The sequence below is a fragment of the Lindgomyces ingoldianus genome (genome assembly GCF_010093535.1).
Source record: "Lindgomyces ingoldianus strain ATCC 200398 unplaced genomic scaffold BDR25scaffold_44, whole genome shotgun sequence".
NCBI classification, from domain to species: Eukaryota; Fungi; Ascomycota; class Dothideomycetes; order Pleosporales; family Lindgomycetaceae; genus Lindgomyces; species Lindgomyces ingoldianus.
Window position 1 is genome coordinate 517243 of NW_022985205.1, and position 15996 is coordinate 533238.

Genomic DNA, 15996 nt, shown 5'->3' on the forward strand with positions numbered 1-15996 from the left:
CCCTGCCAAGACATATGCCCACGTGATGGTATTACTTCTGAAGCCCGAGGCAGGCTCCGTCACAATCGTTGAGACGATGGCCTATCACAAAGATGGGCGCCGACAAACGGACGTTTACGAGGTCTCGAAGTTTGTGAGTCAAACAGTCATGGGAGACGATCGCAAGTGACCTGGGGAGGCGTGGAGGCTGGGTCAGCACAGCCATACAAAGCGGAGTCACTTCGTATGGGCGATAATCAGACAAGGGCGGTGCAATGAATGACGACGGCCAGGCCACGGCCCTGTTTGACAGTTATTAAGCGCTGTTCTGCGCAGAAGTGCAGGTGGTTGTGTGAGTCTGTCTGCAAACTATCCGTAGGCGGAGGTTTTGGTCCATAAGCTCCGATTCACGTCCCCGCCTCAAACTGCCTGCCCACTGCTGCCTGCCACTACATAAGACCTTCTCACCGCTGAATACCCTCTCTCCTCCACACATCTCCTGCCACCACACACAGCGCTCCAACTCCGCGACAACCCATATCGCATCCTCAATACACTTAGACTTCGAACCAACTCAACAACATCACCAACAAAATGCGCTCCAAATTCAAAGACGAGCACCCGTTCGAGAAGCGCAAGGCGGAGGCCGAGCGTATTCGACAGAAGTACAACGACCGCATCCCAGTACGTCTTCTTCCCTTTACCTGCCATCAGAACACGTCGCGCCTCTATCGCAGCATCCGCTAACTAGGCTCCAGGTTATCTGCGAGAAAGTGGAAAAGTCGGATATTGCGACAATCGATAAGAAGAAGTACCTTGTACCCGCCGACCTCACCGTAGGCCAGTTCGTCTATGTCATCCGCAAGCGGATCAAGCTCTCTCCCGAAAAGGCCATCTTCATCTTCGTCGACGAGGTGCTTCCACCAACGGCTGCGCTGATGAGCTCCATCTATGAGGAGCACAAGGATGAAGACGGATTCCTGTACATCACGTATGTCACGCACCCTTCAAACCCTTTTGACGAAACCGTCGCTAACGGTATTACAGATACTCCGGCGAGAACACGTTCGGCGAGTCGATGTAAACTGCAACTTCCTCAGTTCCGCCCTCTCCTATTCTTTGATCTCTCGAGGGCGCGGTGACCTGCACGGGCGTTTCGGTTTCTCCAAGGCTTCCACTTTCTTCATATCCCACAAACAACACAACATTCTCGACGGCTTACATGACTCGGACACGATGGATGCACACACAGGAGCGCGAGTACGGGTGGCTCGGGACTTGATTTCAAATCCAGCGGCGAGGCAAACCTTCTGGATTTGATAATTGATTCGAGCGAATATTCACGGACGACAGACGACTCACGCGGCACGTAATGCATGCAAGGGCAGCGGAGAGGCCTATGTAGGTGCTGGATGGCCAGCGGGGAGATGGTTAGGTGGATGATGGGGTACTGCTTTCATCCTCTTCTCTTTACCTGCGTTGCTCTGTAGTTTGCCTTTGCCCTGAATGAACCAACGGATTTAGTCCGAGAAGATGTTTTTGCTGTGACGACCTTTGCTAACCAACCGACAAAGTGCGAGCGAGGGAGGTACCTTGGGGTTGACCCGACAGCGTGATTTGCGGCTCTGAAACCTGCATGACGACATGCCCATGACCCCTCCAGTCACTCACTCAAGTCAAGCGCAGCGCAAGACACGACCGAAACCAGCAGGCAGCTCTTCCTTTCCTTTCTCGATGGACAAGTCACTCATCGAAATTGGGCTGAAATTTGCAGAGCCTTGACCGCCCTTCCGTGAGACTGTCTCAGCTGGTGGGCAGTCGTACCTGCGTGGGAAGGGCTAGTGGGCTGCCGCTTGGCGAGCCCCAACAGACTCGGCGGATTGCTTGAGGAGGAAGCTCCGATCTTTCCTGAGCGAAGAAAGAGAAAAGCTTCCTCAACTTCACGGAACGCGATTGAAGCGCTACAAATCGGGAACGAACTGGAATTCCATTCAAGCCCCGTTTCCGAACTGAAAGAGAAGGAGGCATTCGTTTCTAAGCATTTGCCGACAACGCTTTTCGAACACACTGGACATCTTCGTCGAGAGCGAGCCTCAAGTTAGGGGTCCAATATGGCATACAAATATATAATATCCAAGTCCGCCCTTCCTTTCCTTCTCCCAAAGCTTGTCTAGCTCGTATGCAACATCTCACTTGCCCCCGGTCCAGGCCCTTCCTCCCACTCCCATTCTCTTTGTTGCAGCTTCACCGCGCGCAGTCTGTTCGATCTCCCCTCCCTCCACTAGACCTACACCCCTCTCTAACACTGCCGCTCCATAGGTCTCTAGACCCCATCTTCGCAATCGCAATAGGCACCGCTGCGGCTTGGACTCGCATTAGTCGGGAAGAGAATGAGAAGGGACGGGATATGACAAAGACGATTGAGGTGGTGAAGAGGAGGGTTGATATTGCTTGGAATGGGGCTGGGGGGAGAAGCCGGAAAGGGAAGGAGGAAGACCATGAAGAAGGGAAGGCGTGGGAGGGCTAAGGCCCCATGAAGGGGTTTGGTTAAGAAGGCAGGTGGGGAATGGTGAGGGGTAACAGTAGGATGTTAGGAGTGGGGTGGGATTAGGAGGGGTGACGGTGAATTGCGGGCGTTAGGTAGGGGATGTGAGACTCGGGAGACAGTAGGGTGCCATGAGTGCTTCCGTGACGGATGTGGCGCCGACGATGGACGCCACTTTTGAGGGCCGAGTCCCAGAGGAGACTGAGCATTCACACAAGGCCACTAGGGAGAGAGAAGGCAAAAAATGAGATACCCATTCGATCACTTGTATACCAAATTGTCACGTGCAATGGGATATAGAAGGCTGAAACGGTCACGTCGAGCGCTAAGAAGAGACGAAAGGAAATGAAGATCCTTTCGACTGCCGCATGGATTCGGAAATATATCTCACCAGCCAACTCCTGCCTCCCGAAACTCGTGCCTAGTATATTCACTATCACATCCACCCTCCAGGCGACTGCTCAAGTCCCTCCGGCCAGCGACTCCATTCCATGAAGAAGTCCGAGTCCGAGTCCGGGTCGAACACATATATCCCTATCCTTGCCTTTAAATTCTCTTCATGTTACGGACGATGACTTGCCCTCGGCATTGACTCCGAGCCCATGCAATGTTGGCAGGCTTCTTTCCGCTTCTGCAGAACCAAAGCAGTCATCAAAAGTCTTGTTACCCATTTGTAGTCCCTTCACAGCCAGGAGTAATAGCAAAGCAGCCGACAGGTACAGGAGGAAGAGTGTATTTACTAAATTCGAGTTTCGAGCGGGAACTGGGGGACTGGTGCATCTCCGCGCTTCTGGGCACTCCCAGAGCAACGCTCCACCAAATATAAGGTCCTATTGGATTGATTTAATTCCGAATCAGGCCGTGTACCCACGCGAGCAAATATTATTCAGTGGGTGCGGCTACGAAGTTGGCATCCTATGCTGCAAAATGCTGCTTTATTCTCAGGCCTCGAAGTAAAGAACGCTGGTGCAGAGGCAGGCGAAGAGCCGTGAGGAGTATCAACTGAGGTTTTATACCTAGGGATATGGACCCTCGGTTGTATGATTTTGGTTCCTGAAACCCAGACCAGGGATAGGAGATAGGGAGTTCACGGCGCTCCGAGACGGAAGAAGTGCCATACGAACACGCAGCTCTCTATTGTAGCCCATGGGACCATATAGGATTTCAGAAACACGTTTTTAGTTCTTGATACCCAGACCAGAGTTGAGAAGTGATGGGTGAAGGATTGACGGTGCCATGAGGTAGAAGGAAATATATACTCCCAAGTGGGCCAGCAACTTGTGTGTTCTTCCCTCCTTTCACGAGATTCCTTCCCTCCTCTGCTCATAGCAAGCTGAAGATGCAATCTTTCCTTGTCTCCACATTTCTAATTCTCCTACTCAATATCTTCTCGTCAAAGTTAGAAACCCTCAAAATTTCTTAGCGATCGAGAATCTTCCTCAGCAGAACAGATCTCACGCCTCGACTCATAGTATTCATCCTCCACTTTTTACACCCCGGCGGAGGATTTTGCAGGCCATGCAAGCAGAACATCCGCCTTTCTTGTTTCATACCCAAGATTCCATGGAATGTGCAATTACTATCTTTTTTTCGTTCTCACTCCAATTCATGTGAATTTTAACTGTCCCCTTTTATTTCTCAAGCATAGTGTGCCATCATTTCCCAACTACATTTACATTCTCTTTCAAGAAAGTCATCTCATTAGACATCATAGTTATTCAGGTCTCTAGGCTCGTTGGCCCAAGTTAATCACTGTGGGAGATATTCGACAATAGAGGCACTGTTCTCCGCCATATATCCCTCTGCTGCATGTTTTTTCTTCTGAGAAGCTCATGAACTCGATGCTTTTGAAGTTTGAAGTCTCGCCCCTCCGCCGCGTCAAAGCCTGACAGTGATTATGTTATACCGGACAAGCAAGTCGGGGGATTTACACTTTCCTGGGCACTTTTCCACCGACGCAGATGCAGCAGTCCCATTCCCTCTGCACACATTAATAGCATCACGATGACCTCAACTGCCCTTATCAAGATTAGCCTACACATTATTAAAGCAGTCGTGTTCGGGTCGGATTGCACCGTCATCGCCACTCTCCTACTAGCAACATTAAGCAACTCCAGATATAGAACCTAGTTGGTCTGAGAAAATTTCCTCCTCAGATCTCACATACCAGCCATGCTGCCGTTCCTCTTAGAATTTTGGTCACACCCAACCTACTCATTCTCATTCTTAGATAGAGAATCCTCTATTGACCTGTGACTTAATCTTCAATTTCTAATCCCTACAACTCCCCAATCTCGACCAAAGGCCACCATAAAGAGCTCCAAATCGGCCTTTTATTCTGCAGAGAAACAAAGGTGTTAGGTGGAAATTGTTTTGTGACACCAGTCCGTGAGATTAGCATCATGTCCTCCCAAAACTGCTAGAGTTGAACCGCCGCCATGGCAAGGCACGCCGGTAATTTTTAGCGTACAGAAAAACATGGCAGAACGTATAGTGACCATTTAGAAACAAGGGTCCTTTTTATGAAGAATGTCTCTTTTTAATATCTGGGAGTTCCAGGGCAGGCGTCCGGCGAAACCAGAACCTAGCAGAATAGTCTTTTCCAGCATACGGGTCCAAAGGAAACGAGTTTGAGAATCGTGAGTTTTATACCTGGACACGCATCGGGCGCGTTGCTGTCTTTAGATTCCCACAGTACCAGAGGCAGAAAGCCAGCAAAAGAGTATTGTGGGATGGGTTTTTATTCCGCAGAGCAGCGTGAGACTGTTTCAGCGTTGTATTTTTCGTCCGCAGGTCTGAAGAACTTACAGCCGAAAGTCGTCAGTTTTATTCCCCAGACACCCATGATAGATCAATCTCCTCGCCTTTGGTCCTACAAGATCCCGCAGCCACTATGATCCAATCTTCTTCGTTCTTTAGCTCGCAGAGCAGCATCTCTTTATAATGGGACTAGTCGACGGGGATCCATAGGGCCAGTCCGACCAGACGGTATCGGTGTGGCCGCCAAAGGCATTTCCAGTACCCCGGTCCCTGTATCGACGTCCATCTCTTATTAACCTCTTAGATCCACAGCCACCTTGTTGAGGCTTTCCATAGAATTTTCGTCTATGGAGAACAATGTATGGCTGGGCCTCCAAAATTTTAATCCAGTGTAAACCCACCAGTTTTCAGTGCCATAGAGCCATGCGTCACTTTTATTCTTGTACCTAATCTCCGAAGGTCCAGGTCTCACAGCCACCATTATCAACGCCACAGAGCAACAACACATGGGATTTTATCACATCTCCCCATGCACCACTAGCAATATATCACCGCACAAACTCTTTTCAAAATTCTGGGCATGAATCCGCTTTTCCATTGCTGTCTTCTCATCGCCAGACCGGAGTCACATCATACCACACACATACTCACACATCACACAGAGACTTCTTCATCTTCCTCCAACCATCCTGGATCTTCTCTTCATCCTCCTACGCCTAGCACTTATCACAACCTCCCCTTCACCTCCCCACACCGTCACCTTAGATACCCGTTCGCCCCCAGCCACTCCCTAACCACTTTCTCATCCCTAACCCTGAACTTCGCATGTCCCCTAATTGTATCATCGATAACCGCCAATCCTTTATCAAATCCCCTAGTCTCCATGCCTTCCCTCTCAAAAAAGCCCTTAATCTCATCCGCCACCTGCTCATCGGCATACTTGTTCAACCCGAACCTTAAAAACCGTTCCAAAACCACCATATTCCCGGACAGAGTCTTGAACACCAAGTCCCAGTTATCGCGGATAAAGTGCCAGACTTCAATACGGACTGTGGAGTTTGAGGAGAGCGCGATGGTGCCAGAGTGCTTGTCTTGCATGGCAACTTTGTCTGAGAAGATGAAGGAGAGGAAGTCGCGTGCGAGTGCAGGGTCTTGTACGCGTCCGAGAGATTGGAGACAGATTTCTTTGCCGTCGATTGATGTTGCGTTGAAATACTCGTTTTTAACAGCGTTGTAAGCTGTCTCGCCACCATTCTTTACTGCAGTTGAGAAAATGGCTCGACGAAGAGATGGGTTGATGGCGTTGGTGTCTTTGCCGGAGATGTGGAGGTCGAACCGTTTCTGGGCTTCCGCAACAGTTGCGGGGTGCCCAAGAAGGCCGGCGGTTGCGATGAGTGCTGCGCGCTTTTGGCCTGTGAGGTAGCTTTCGCCGTCTTTGAACTCCCAGCCGATTTCTTCGACGGCGGGTGAGACAAGTTCGAGAGTGAATTTCTTCAAACCAGCGCTAATATCCTCGACGTCGGAGAATACATTGCGAACATTACCCATGGTCGTAGTAATTTGAGACCAGACCCTATGTAGACGTCAGTTTAAACTCCATTTCGTATTAAGGGACCATACAGATACTCAGATTCGTTGTGGAATGGTTTCAGAAGAGCGAGCAAGCCTGTCGTAGAACCATAACCAGCGACTGCATTGGCATACGCATCTCCGACAAGCCCAATCTTGTCTTGAACACTCAAATAATCCTTGGCTTCACCAAGCTTTAAGAGGCGCTTTGAGGGGTAGTTTGTCCTGTAGAATCCCGTGAGATCTTTGTTGATCTGATAGAACGAGTCATCAATATCACGAATGGTATCTTCCTTTTGAGTAAGCGCCCGGATCTTATGCACCGCTGCTGCAGAAGCAGATGATCCAGTCTTCAAGCCCAGAGGAATCCACCAGACGGTCTCGTCTTCTTCGGGCTTGGCGTCACCGGTCAGCAGGAAGCGCTGCTGGCGAATGCTGATCTGTCCAGGCTCCTCAGCAACGGTAACGACTGGGAAACCGATCTTCCGGATCCAGAAGTCCATGAAACTGTTGATGTCCTGACCGGATGCCTTGCTCAGAGCAGACCAGAGGTCATTCGTCGTGGCATTCTTGTACTGGTGCGCTTTAAGATAGTCTGCCACACCCTGGAGGAATACCTTTTCTCCAATGTGAGCGCTAAGCATGCGGATGACGGAACTGCCCTTGAGGTAGCTGATATGGTCAAAGATTTGGTCGACCTCAAGCCCGTCATATACGGGCACTTCAATTGGGTGGGATGTACGTAGAGCGTCGAATTGGAAGGCTGTTTGAACGGATTCGGTCTGTATCAGAAGTCAGTCGTCGAAGGTCTCAAGACTTCAAGGTACCTCTAGATCTTCCACGTACAACAAACTGTCCCCAGACATTCCATTCTGCAAACGGATTAGCAAGCGTACTACGGTAAGCCCAGCAGACTACATACCAGGATAGAGATGGTCAATTGCGAACCATCCGACCCACGTAGCAAAGCCCTCGTTGAGCCAGAGCTATAATTGACATTAGTTTCCTTCCCCTGTAGCGGGGTCGATGAACTTACTTCACTCCACCAGTCCATAGTAACGAGATTGCCGAACCATTGATGGGCAAGTTCATGCGCCACAACATATGCGACCCGGTTTCGATAACTGTCTGCTGAAGTGTTTGGGTCGAAGAGCACGGCCGTGGTTCTATTACATGGAATTAGAGCTAGCATTCACAGCGATCGCGGGGGGAGATTGTCATATTACCGGTAGGTAATGAGACCCCAATTCTCCATGGCACCGTGTGACTAGAATACATCGGTCAGCTAAAGCCATAATCGCATGAGAAAGAGGACTTATTATCGGCTAATAAATCAGCAGAGCCCGCAGGGGAAGCGGTATCAGAAAATACTTACAAATTCGTGAACAGCGAGCAGATCGACCTTAGGGAGAGGATAGTCGATTTGGAAGACCTAGAGCAAGTCGTCAGTACCTTCCGTGCTATGCCCCGGCTCAAGCTGTCATACCTCGGAGAAATAGTCAACGACCTGATGGCAATTCTCCAACGCAAACTCCCCCTGCTGCTTCAACCCTCGCGTAGTATACACCCTTACAGGCAGGCTCTTCCCATTATATTTCCTCTTGGTAAAAGCTTCGACATACTCGAAATCTCCAATAGCCCAAGCCAGAAGGTACGTAGACATGATGGGCGTACGGTCAAACAACACGGTCTTAAAGCCAGATTTGCTACTCGGCCTAACCTCCTTCTCGGGCATATTGCTGAGCGCGACCTGGTCCTCGGGCACCTCCAACAGAACATCGAACGTAGCCTTGAGGTTCGGTTCGTCGAAGCAAGGAAAAGCTCGGCGTGCATCGCAGGACTCGAATTGGGTGCTGAACATGTAGTGAAATTCATCGTCACGAGCGACTGATGCTGGGACTTCGCCTTTGGGCTTATACTTGGAGCGGTAGAAGCCAGCCATGACCTATTCTGAAGCTAGTAACTCCACAAGTTGTAGTATAAATGAATTGGAGCTTACATTGTTCATAACGCCCTCAAATTTGACTGTAAGAACACCTTCCCCAGAATATTGAATCAGATCTGTCTCATCCCCAAAGCCCAGTGTAACACGCTGACGCTTCTCGTCATACGTGATATTCTTCGCCTGTCGTGGGGGTACATCCTTCTCCACGTGGCCAAGCTTCAGCTCCGCACTATGAATCTTGAGCTGGAAGGCGTTGAGCACAATTTCAGTCCACTGGTTAGCCCCATTCTGAATGTCGACGTTGATCTCGGCGGCTCCCTGGTAGGTGAAGTTTCCGCCAAACTCGAGGTCATGGAGGGATAGGGAATAGTGTGAGGGCTTGACCCTATATTGGGAGTCGTTGTTAGTCCGAGGCATGCTATGGTTGGGCTGGCTGACGGGCTTACCAGCTTGGTAGAACGTCTCGGTCCGTCGCCATGATTGCAAGGCTACTATTCGACTCCACAGAGCAAAACCGAACCTGTACTCTTGTCGAAGTAACACTACCTAAAGCTAGCTTAAAGTAGGCTTTCGAAAATTGAGGTCGTGTGAGCAGTCTTGTGCAGTCTCGGTTCCTTATACACGTCGAGAATGGGGTGTAAGAGGCAGATGGCCGATGTTTAGTGAATAGCCTTCTCCAAAGCTGGGGGCGAGAACAAGGTCTCGAGAGGTTTGCAAGGGCGGCCAGTTTCAGAGATGTGAGTGCGAGAGGCAATTGCAAAGGCGGGCTGTGGCCGTCGTGAGATGAAGGTGGTGACTCGGAATGCCCCGCGTCCATGCCCCCTCCGGTCGAACCCCGCGCTAGCCGTGCATGGCTATGGCATTCACATTTGCGATACGAAGAGAAAAGCAGAAAACGTATCGTTGGATAGATCCTACGCCTCTTGTTAGAGAATTTAAAAATAACGTTTCATCCCGATTTTGAAAGGTTGCTGGTTCAATATCTAAGCATTCACTTGGACTCCCAAAGTAGGAGAGATCTTTATCATCCTTAGCCGAATGGGTTGAATATAAATATGCCACGGAATGGTAATAGGGTATTGCAAAGGACTTACCTCGTTCTTGCTAGAAGAAGTAGAGCTGCTTGTAAACACATTCCGCCAGCCGGCTCCGATGCCAAAATTATCGTACATTTGCAACCTGCCGTTGACCCCTGACCACCTCTCCCGAATGCACCGTAAAGCCGCAGAGAGAAGATGTAATTAGGCGCTCACAGCGCTAATCGGAGACTCCAAAAGATGCACCAAATACCATGCGCCAGACCAATAATGCACCCTGTCCTTGGTATGGAATGGTATCCCATTGAACCCTGGCAAAGAAAACCCGAGATCCAATCCGCTGTCCAGCCGTCCCTTGTAAGCCAGATAGGCATACGCCAGCCACTCTTCATGACCTTCTCATTTGATAGGTTCATATCCGAAACAAGACATCCAAACACGAAATCCGCCACTCCTTCTTCCCCAATAACCCCTTCACCCACTCATAACTCTGCCCCCCAGCCTCGGCCATACCTCCACTTATCTGACTCCCGACACTCATTTTGTCTTTCAGCCCATTTATAGCAGCTTTCACCGCCGCCTGCGCTGTGCTATTCGCCGCGCTCACCACCAAACTCGCCGTCTCGCCAATCACATCTCTCAACGGACTCGTCCCATTAATCACACCCTCTAAACTCTCGCTTTCAAGCGGTGGCTCAAACCAGGGAGTATGGAAGTCGAACAGCGCAACGACGAGGATGAATAGGAGCAGCGAGCAATACACACAAGGTCGGTTTAGGAAGTAGGTCGCGGAGATAAACAGGACGAGGTAGACGGGTGAAGCATTGGTCCTTAGCCTGATAATTAGTACGTGGACCGCGCCGTCGGACATACATTTACTTACAAAAAGAAGAGGATTGGTATCCAGCTTCGTAGGCAGAACATCGTTGCCTTGTGTATGGACTGTGAGGCTGGCTGGGATTTGGGAATTTGGTTGTGAGCTTATTGCGGGAGGAAGTGAGGTAGGGTTGAAGGAGAATAGGTAACAGGGCACGTGGAGGTGGAGCGAATGAGGGGAATGGTATCAATGCATGCGTGTGAAAGCTGTAAAGGCGTGGTTGAGGGATGTGGAACTTGGGCGGCGGAAGCCAGATGGAGGGCCGACCCAGTTTCGATTTTGTGGCGCGTGGTTGTGGCGCACAGTTTCAGCCACATTTCCCCTTCCGTCTTAGTCTGAGGGTAACAGCCCAGAGAGGTTAGGCATGTGTGTTAAGATTCAGTCTCGTGCTTTTACTTACGTATTTAGAACAATAATTAATGAATGTGTTACACAATATTTATTTTCAAACAGGCACTGAATTACAGCATCTTCGCACTTGCAGCTAAGGAGAAAACGGAAGCATTTGAACTATCAACCCTCTTGCTAGAACTGAATCACGGCATTAACAAAATTCAAATTTCAGTCCTGAACCAGCAGTGTCATGCTCCGTAGTTCATCTCCACATGCGGTCCTTAGCTCCACTTAGGGGGTGGAAGTTCACCGGATTCCTAGCCAATTGAAAAGAGAATTGCACGGCAGTTGTTATACGTCTATTATTCAAACAGTATTACTACGTTTATCTATCAAACAGATTGATCTACGAATAGTTCTCGTCGTTATCAAATATTTACGACAAACATTGAAACCTTCTACTCTAACTTAAAAATAAAAGAGACCTCCGCCTCCTCATTATACAGCTCCCGAACACGATGTTAAAGGCCCAAAGTCTCTCTGCCCATTTCCTACCCCACTCCGTTTTCATCATGGAAGGAAGCTCATATAGCTTTTCCCAATGCTGTTGGACAGTCCGCTTCAGAGTCTTAGTATGGCGAGCCTTATTAGCTCCACCATACGCAAACGGCCTTGGCCAACTGGTCCCAGGGCATTGATACAATCTACGTCTTGAACAATTGCCGATTCTAGATTCTCTCTAGAAGCGACATGCCCGGCTGCGCTTTTTCATTCGAATATGACATGTTCTTTGCAATGAACCTCGTGCGCACAGCGAATTCCTCTGACGCCCCGCCTTCCATCGACATGGCTGGATGTCGATCGGTGCTGCCCCTCCCCCGCATTGCTCTCGAAAAGGTCATTCAGGCCCGTCATCCGGCCCACCGTTAGGCCCATCGGCAGGCTCGCCAGTTTCTGTCGTCTCAGGTACCCAGTCCCCAGTTCGAATGGGCGGACTGGAAATTGTTGATGCCGGTTTTGCCATCCTTGTAGCTTCAGGCTCACCTTCATCATCCGTCATTATTGGTACCGCTCTCCATGGTTGGCCGGGAGCAATCCACATATCCACTCTATCATGCCAAGGTCCTTGTTGCCAATACTGGCTGCTCCAGTTGCAATCCTGAAACTCATCGCTGTCCCATTCATTCAATACTTCTTTAACAGAAAGTGCGGCGTTCTGTCGATATTGGGCTTGAGAGATCGTCTGCCCTGTGTGGTTGCAGGTTTTTCTGGGCTGGCACTCACCAAAGTAGGCTGCCGATCGCACAGTACTCATGTCATCAGCGTTGTATGAGCCAGATCCATACTGGTATTCCCAATGGGCATGGAGGCCACGTCCGGTACGATGTCCCTTGACTGTCCAAACGTCAGATTCTTCTTGCGGAAAAGTAAGAATAGTGTCCGGAGCGATCGACGAAGAGAGGTTGTATACAGGCGATAACCCGGCTCTTCCTTGACGTATCGCGCCAATTGATGTCGACACTCCCACTCCCTTGAGAAAGTGGTAGATGGAGGGACTTGTAAGCGTGAGTCCAGACACAACAGCGGTGTTCGGAAGCCAGGGAATAGTGCGTGTTCCTCCTGGAAGGCGTGTAATATTGGGCATACAGAAAGAAGATCCGGTTAGCGGCGCAGAAGGCCAGTAGTACACTTGGTAATCATCGACATTGAATAGACAAGATTTCGTCGTCTGATTCCATGGTGGTGGCCTTCTTAAAGTTCGGCACATCGGTCTCTCCGCGTCAATAAACCACCGTGGAAGTTGAGTGATATTGGCCTTCGCCGATGACTCGGCCTGCTTGCTCCGCCAGAAGTAGGCCGAATGTAGCCTATAGCAAAGCTTTTCCCTATCCGGCGCTTGTGAGCAAGTGGGAAGTTCAACCCTGTTTTCTGCCCTCCATCTCGATAACCACTCGGGGATAATAGTCGTCCAATAAATCGTCTGCGACCATGTGTATGTTGTCGCCACGTTTCGGCAATTGACCTCTTCACTCCTCTCAGTATTTCTTGCAAGACCGTCGCAGAGTGTGGTATATTGGCCTGTAAAGGGACTTGTGGTGCACATGCGTTCTATCCATGAGGAGCGGTCAAGTCCTAGGCTTGGGGGGTCAAGTCTTGCAGAGGATGCTAGTGAGCTAACCTGTCGTTCGATAAATGTATTGTGCACATTGGCAGATGCCCATGAGTCGTAGCATTCGAGGATGTCACGTGGGATATCATTGAAATCAGGAGGTAAGGGGGGAAACGTGATAGCTGGGATGCTCGGTGGCGCGGTTACCACTGGCGTGGCACTCGTCCAGTTGACGAATGGTAGGATCGAAGTCACTTGCGTTGCTGATTTTTCATGGTTAGGTGTTTCAATTGGCAGGGCTATCAGACTTACAATCTTGAACTACTGCGGCTATAGCCCATCCCCCGAGTCCGAGGACGCCGAGCAAAACAGAGGACACCATCGCCAATATTTCGTGAAATAAGATGGGCTACTTACAGAAGATATCTGTAATGACGCTCATTCGTGATCGTTCTCGTCTTTCGCACGCCTTAAATGCTCATTTTGAAGTGCGGCAGTTAGCAAGGTGCCGGCTGTGGGTAGCCCTTCAGCCCTTCTCGACATGCACGATATGTGATTCTATATGATCTTCCATATTGCAACTAGCGGTCCCTTGTAGAATGTAGGAATCGTTTGTCAAGTGTATTGCGTTGCACTGCGGAAGCGAGGTCGCTTACGGAAACTAAGCCGCCGCATTGTGAACTCCGGTGCAATAAGTGTCTAAGTTTGCACATCTCATTTGCTAGAGCTCACTAGAAATATCAACTTCCCCTGCAGGGTCATATCTACAAGGCAGATTTCGATCAAGACCCAGTCTGACAGCATTCAAGCCAACAACTCAGTGGCATAAGAATGAAGGACATTCACTTATGGAGTTATCAAGGCAGATTCTCGGCATATCACCAAAGGCAGACCACTCCATATCCTAACAGAATGAAAATATTGGTGTTAGGCTAAACGATATAGATAAATTGGTCTGAATGTCTCCATTAGTAAGACCCCGGTGATGAAGCGTCCTGAGAATGGTCTGATATCGTGCGTTAAACACCAGATTCTCATTTTTATACACACTGTTACTGTCCAGTCAGAGGATATAACTATCAATACCACGCAAGTATAGCACATCAGCGTCCTCTATTTAATGGTTCCGCAAAGTACCGTCAGGCTGGACGACACCAAACCCACAGCCTCTATTCAGAAAACTCAGGGCCACGTCGGCGATTGAAACACCACCGCTAACATGCGCAACAAAACAGGATACAACTTTCGCTCACATTAACGTGAGGACAGTGGTTGTGACAAAACAGATCTCCCAAATCCGATCCCCAACTCCACGTCCTGTATGCGACTGTCGTGTAGCACTTCGTCGTACAATTTCCGATTCGGTGGAAGTCGCGTTATGCTGGCTGTCATGGTGACGGGCTTTAATGACATCGGAATCAACTGAAGCACGCTAGTAGAGTAGGCCTGTAAGAGTCAGCATCTTATGCAGGAGAGGGCCCACTCAGGCGCCAGTCACCGGTCCTCATTCTGGTCTAAATGAGTCTGTTGCTCAGTCCAAGGGTTGGAACCGTAGAGCTCATTCTGGCTCCTAGCCCAGCGAATGTTTTCAGCCCAGTCGCTTTTTCCAGCGGATCGATACCGGTCAAGTAAGGCAGCTCGCGGAAGGGAGGGCGCATCCGTGGATTGCAGAAGCGATGGTACTGGAAGGCAAAAGGCATGGTATCATCGCTCCGTAGTACGCTGTCACACTAACGTGCATGAACAATGTGGCACTGGCACTGAACGGGTAGAGGAAGTACGTGGAGGCGGAGAAGATGCATCGAGAGACGCTGGCACTCCGCAAGAAGGTGTTAGGAAAGGATTACCCAGACACGCTAACGAGCGTCTACTGCCTTGCATACACACTGCACCAGTGGGAGCAATACGAAGAGGCTTTGTCACTCTATCACAAGGCTAGGATTGGTTATAAAGAGAAACTTGGCGCGGCCTATCCTACTACCCAAGCTTGCCTCAACGAGTACTCCTCTCTCCAAAAGCTATGCTGTTTAGTGCTTCTAGAAAGCATTACAAATACGCTGAGCAATACAAATGAGGATATCGTACATGCTTCATATCGACAACAATTGCAACCTATCGTTCTAGGGGGCGGGAAAACGTCAAAATGGCACAAGCTACTCTGAAACCTGGGTGTAGAGTAAATGGATAACGTACTTCACAGGCGAGTTGCTCACACACCTAAGTCGCTTACTTTTGCCAAGACCCTACTAAACTACCCTTCCTACACTAATGCATTCCCTATAACACTACTTAGACGCGCTAAAAGAACGTAAGATACAGCTTACGCTCTAGGCTTTTAAATAAGACATAAAGCTTTTAAAAAAATGTGCTATAGCTATATATAAGGTCTTATAAAAAATAATAAATAACTATAGCGCTAGACAACCTTTATAAGCTAATTCTACAGCTAAATTACAAAGGCTAGGCAATAAAAAGAAGTAAGTAATTATTAAGACTATACTTAAGCTATATGCGTAAGAAATTTTCTCTTAGATAGCATTTATAGCTAATATAGCTAATTTTTTACGCGCTAAGCATAATCTAGGCCATGTTTACATAAACTAGCCTAGTATGTTTATAAAGCGTTATTTAGAGCTTAAAGTAATGTTTAAGTGTAAGTATAACTATAAAAAAGCTCTTTATAAGAGTCCTAGGGTAATTTAGGGCAGGTTTAGCCTTATAGAGAATATTAAAGCTAAGTATAGTGTAACGATTCTACGAATCGTTCCATCTCGGGTCGCTCGGATCCTATCCGAAGGGTCCCCGTATCGGCCCCGACCATGACTCGACCCAGTCCCCCGC

The 15996-nt window shown here is 49.2% G+C and overlaps 7 protein-coding genes across 7 annotated transcripts; 3 read left to right on the forward strand and 4 right to left on the reverse strand.

The window, feature by feature from the left end:
• The first annotated feature begins 316 nt into the window (after window positions 1-316).
• On the forward strand, window positions 317-1113 carry BDR25DRAFT_96138 (light chain 3). The gene is made up of 3 exons (XM_033699309.1): window positions 317-663; window positions 738-970; window positions 1027-1113. Exons 1-3 carry the CDS (start codon window positions 574-576, stop codon window positions 1061-1063), a joined length of 360 nt encoding a protein of 119 aa, XP_033541506.1. The 5' UTR covers window positions 317-573; the 3' UTR covers window positions 1064-1113.
• Window positions 1114-1725: 612 nt separating this feature from the next.
• On the forward strand, window positions 1726-2536 carry BDR25DRAFT_271715 (uncharacterized protein). Its single transcript, XM_033687271.1, has 2 exons — window positions 1726-2116; window positions 2299-2536. The coding sequence occupies exons 1-2, from the start codon at window positions 2091-2093 to the stop codon at window positions 2504-2506; spliced, it is 234 nt and encodes a 77-aa protein (XP_033541507.1). The 5' UTR covers window positions 1726-2090; the 3' UTR covers window positions 2507-2536.
• Window positions 2537-5522: 2986 nt separating this feature from the next.
• Window positions 5523-5916, reverse strand: BDR25DRAFT_96189 (uncharacterized protein). The gene has a single exon (XM_033699310.1). It carries the CDS (start codon window positions 5790-5792, stop codon window positions 5577-5579), a length of 216 nt encoding a protein of 71 aa, XP_033541508.1. The 5' UTR covers window positions 5793-5916; the 3' UTR covers window positions 5523-5576.
• BDR25DRAFT_271716 (uncharacterized protein) lies at window positions 5695-9587 on the reverse strand. The gene is made up of 10 exons (XM_033687272.1): window positions 9245-9587; window positions 8853-9183; window positions 8340-8798; window positions 8229-8285; window positions 8080-8120; window positions 7890-8019; window positions 7776-7839; window positions 7700-7725; window positions 6905-7635; window positions 5695-6857 (listed from the first exon to the last, which is right to left on the reverse strand). The coding sequence occupies exons 1-10, from the start codon at window positions 9274-9276 to the stop codon at window positions 6041-6043; spliced, it is 2688 nt and encodes an 895-aa protein (XP_033541509.1). The 5' UTR covers window positions 9277-9587; the 3' UTR covers window positions 5695-6040.
• Window positions 9588-9857: 270 nt separating this feature from the next.
• Window positions 9858-10945, reverse strand: BDR25DRAFT_307167 (uncharacterized protein). The gene is made up of 2 exons (XM_033690790.1): window positions 10719-10945; window positions 9858-10671 (listed from the first exon to the last, which is right to left on the reverse strand). The coding sequence occupies exons 1-2, from the start codon at window positions 10757-10759 to the stop codon at window positions 10248-10250; spliced, it is 465 nt and encodes a 154-aa protein (XP_033541510.1). The 5' UTR covers window positions 10760-10945; the 3' UTR covers window positions 9858-10247.
• Window positions 10946-11943: 998 nt separating this feature from the next.
• BDR25DRAFT_380985 (uncharacterized protein) lies at window positions 11944-13537 on the reverse strand (the record flags this gene model as incomplete). The annotated part of the gene is made up of 2 exons (XM_033697688.1): window positions 11944-13418; window positions 13468-13537. The coding sequence occupies 2 exons, from the start codon at window positions 13535-13537 to the stop codon at window positions 11944-11946; spliced, it is 1545 nt and encodes a 514-aa protein (XP_033541511.1).
• A 1393-nt stretch (window positions 13538-14930) lies between these two features.
• Window positions 14931-15137, forward strand: BDR25DRAFT_171137 (uncharacterized protein; the record flags this gene model as incomplete). Its single annotated transcript, XM_033684133.1, has 1 exon — window positions 14931-15137. A coding segment is annotated over one exon (207 nt), but the record flags the coding sequence as incomplete, so codon positions are not given.
• Window positions 15138-15996: the final 859 nt, after the last annotated feature.

Excerpts from the sequence above, each read along its gene's own strand:
- BDR25DRAFT_96138 (XM_033699309.1), top strand. The coding sequence starts at position 574 with ATGCGCTCCAAATTCAAAGACGAGCACCCGTTCGAGAAGCGCAAGGCG. Across the intron at positions 664-737 it reads AGTACAACGACCGCATCCCA|GTTATCTGCGAGAAAGTGGA; the intron begins GTACGTCTTCTT and ends ACTAGGCTCCAG. Across the intron at positions 971-1,026 it reads GACGGATTCCTGTACATCAC|ATACTCCGGCGAGAACACGT; the intron begins GTATGTCACGCA and ends ACGGTATTACAG.
- BDR25DRAFT_271715 (XM_033687271.1), top strand. The coding sequence starts at position 2,091 with ATGGCATACAAATATATAATATCCAA. Across the intron at positions 2,117-2,298 it reads TACAAATATATAATATCCAA|GTCTCTAGACCCCATCTTCG; the intron begins GTCCGCCCTTCC and ends GCCGCTCCATAG.
- BDR25DRAFT_96189 (XM_033699310.1), bottom strand. The coding sequence starts at position 5,792 with ATGTGTTGTTGCTCTGTGGCGTTGATAATGGTGGCTGTGAGACCTGGA.
- BDR25DRAFT_271716 (XM_033687272.1), bottom strand. The coding sequence starts at position 9,276 with ATGGCGACGGACCGAGACGTTCTACCAAGCTG. Across the intron at positions 9,184-9,244 it reads CGAGACGTTCTACCAAGCTG|GGTCAAGCCCTCACACTATT; the intron begins GTAAGCCCGTCA and ends CTCCCAATATAG. Across the intron at positions 7,636-7,699 it reads ATGTCTGGGGACAGTTTGTT|ACCGAATCCGTTCAAACAGC; the intron begins GTACGTGGAAGA and ends CTTCTGATACAG.
- BDR25DRAFT_307167 (XM_033690790.1), bottom strand. The coding sequence starts at position 10,759 with ATGTTCTGCCTACGAAGCTGGATACCAATCCTCTTCTTTTT. Across the intron at positions 10,672-10,718 it reads ATACCAATCCTCTTCTTTTT|GCTAAGGACCAATGCTTCAC; the intron begins GTAAGTAAATGT and ends ACTAATTATCAG.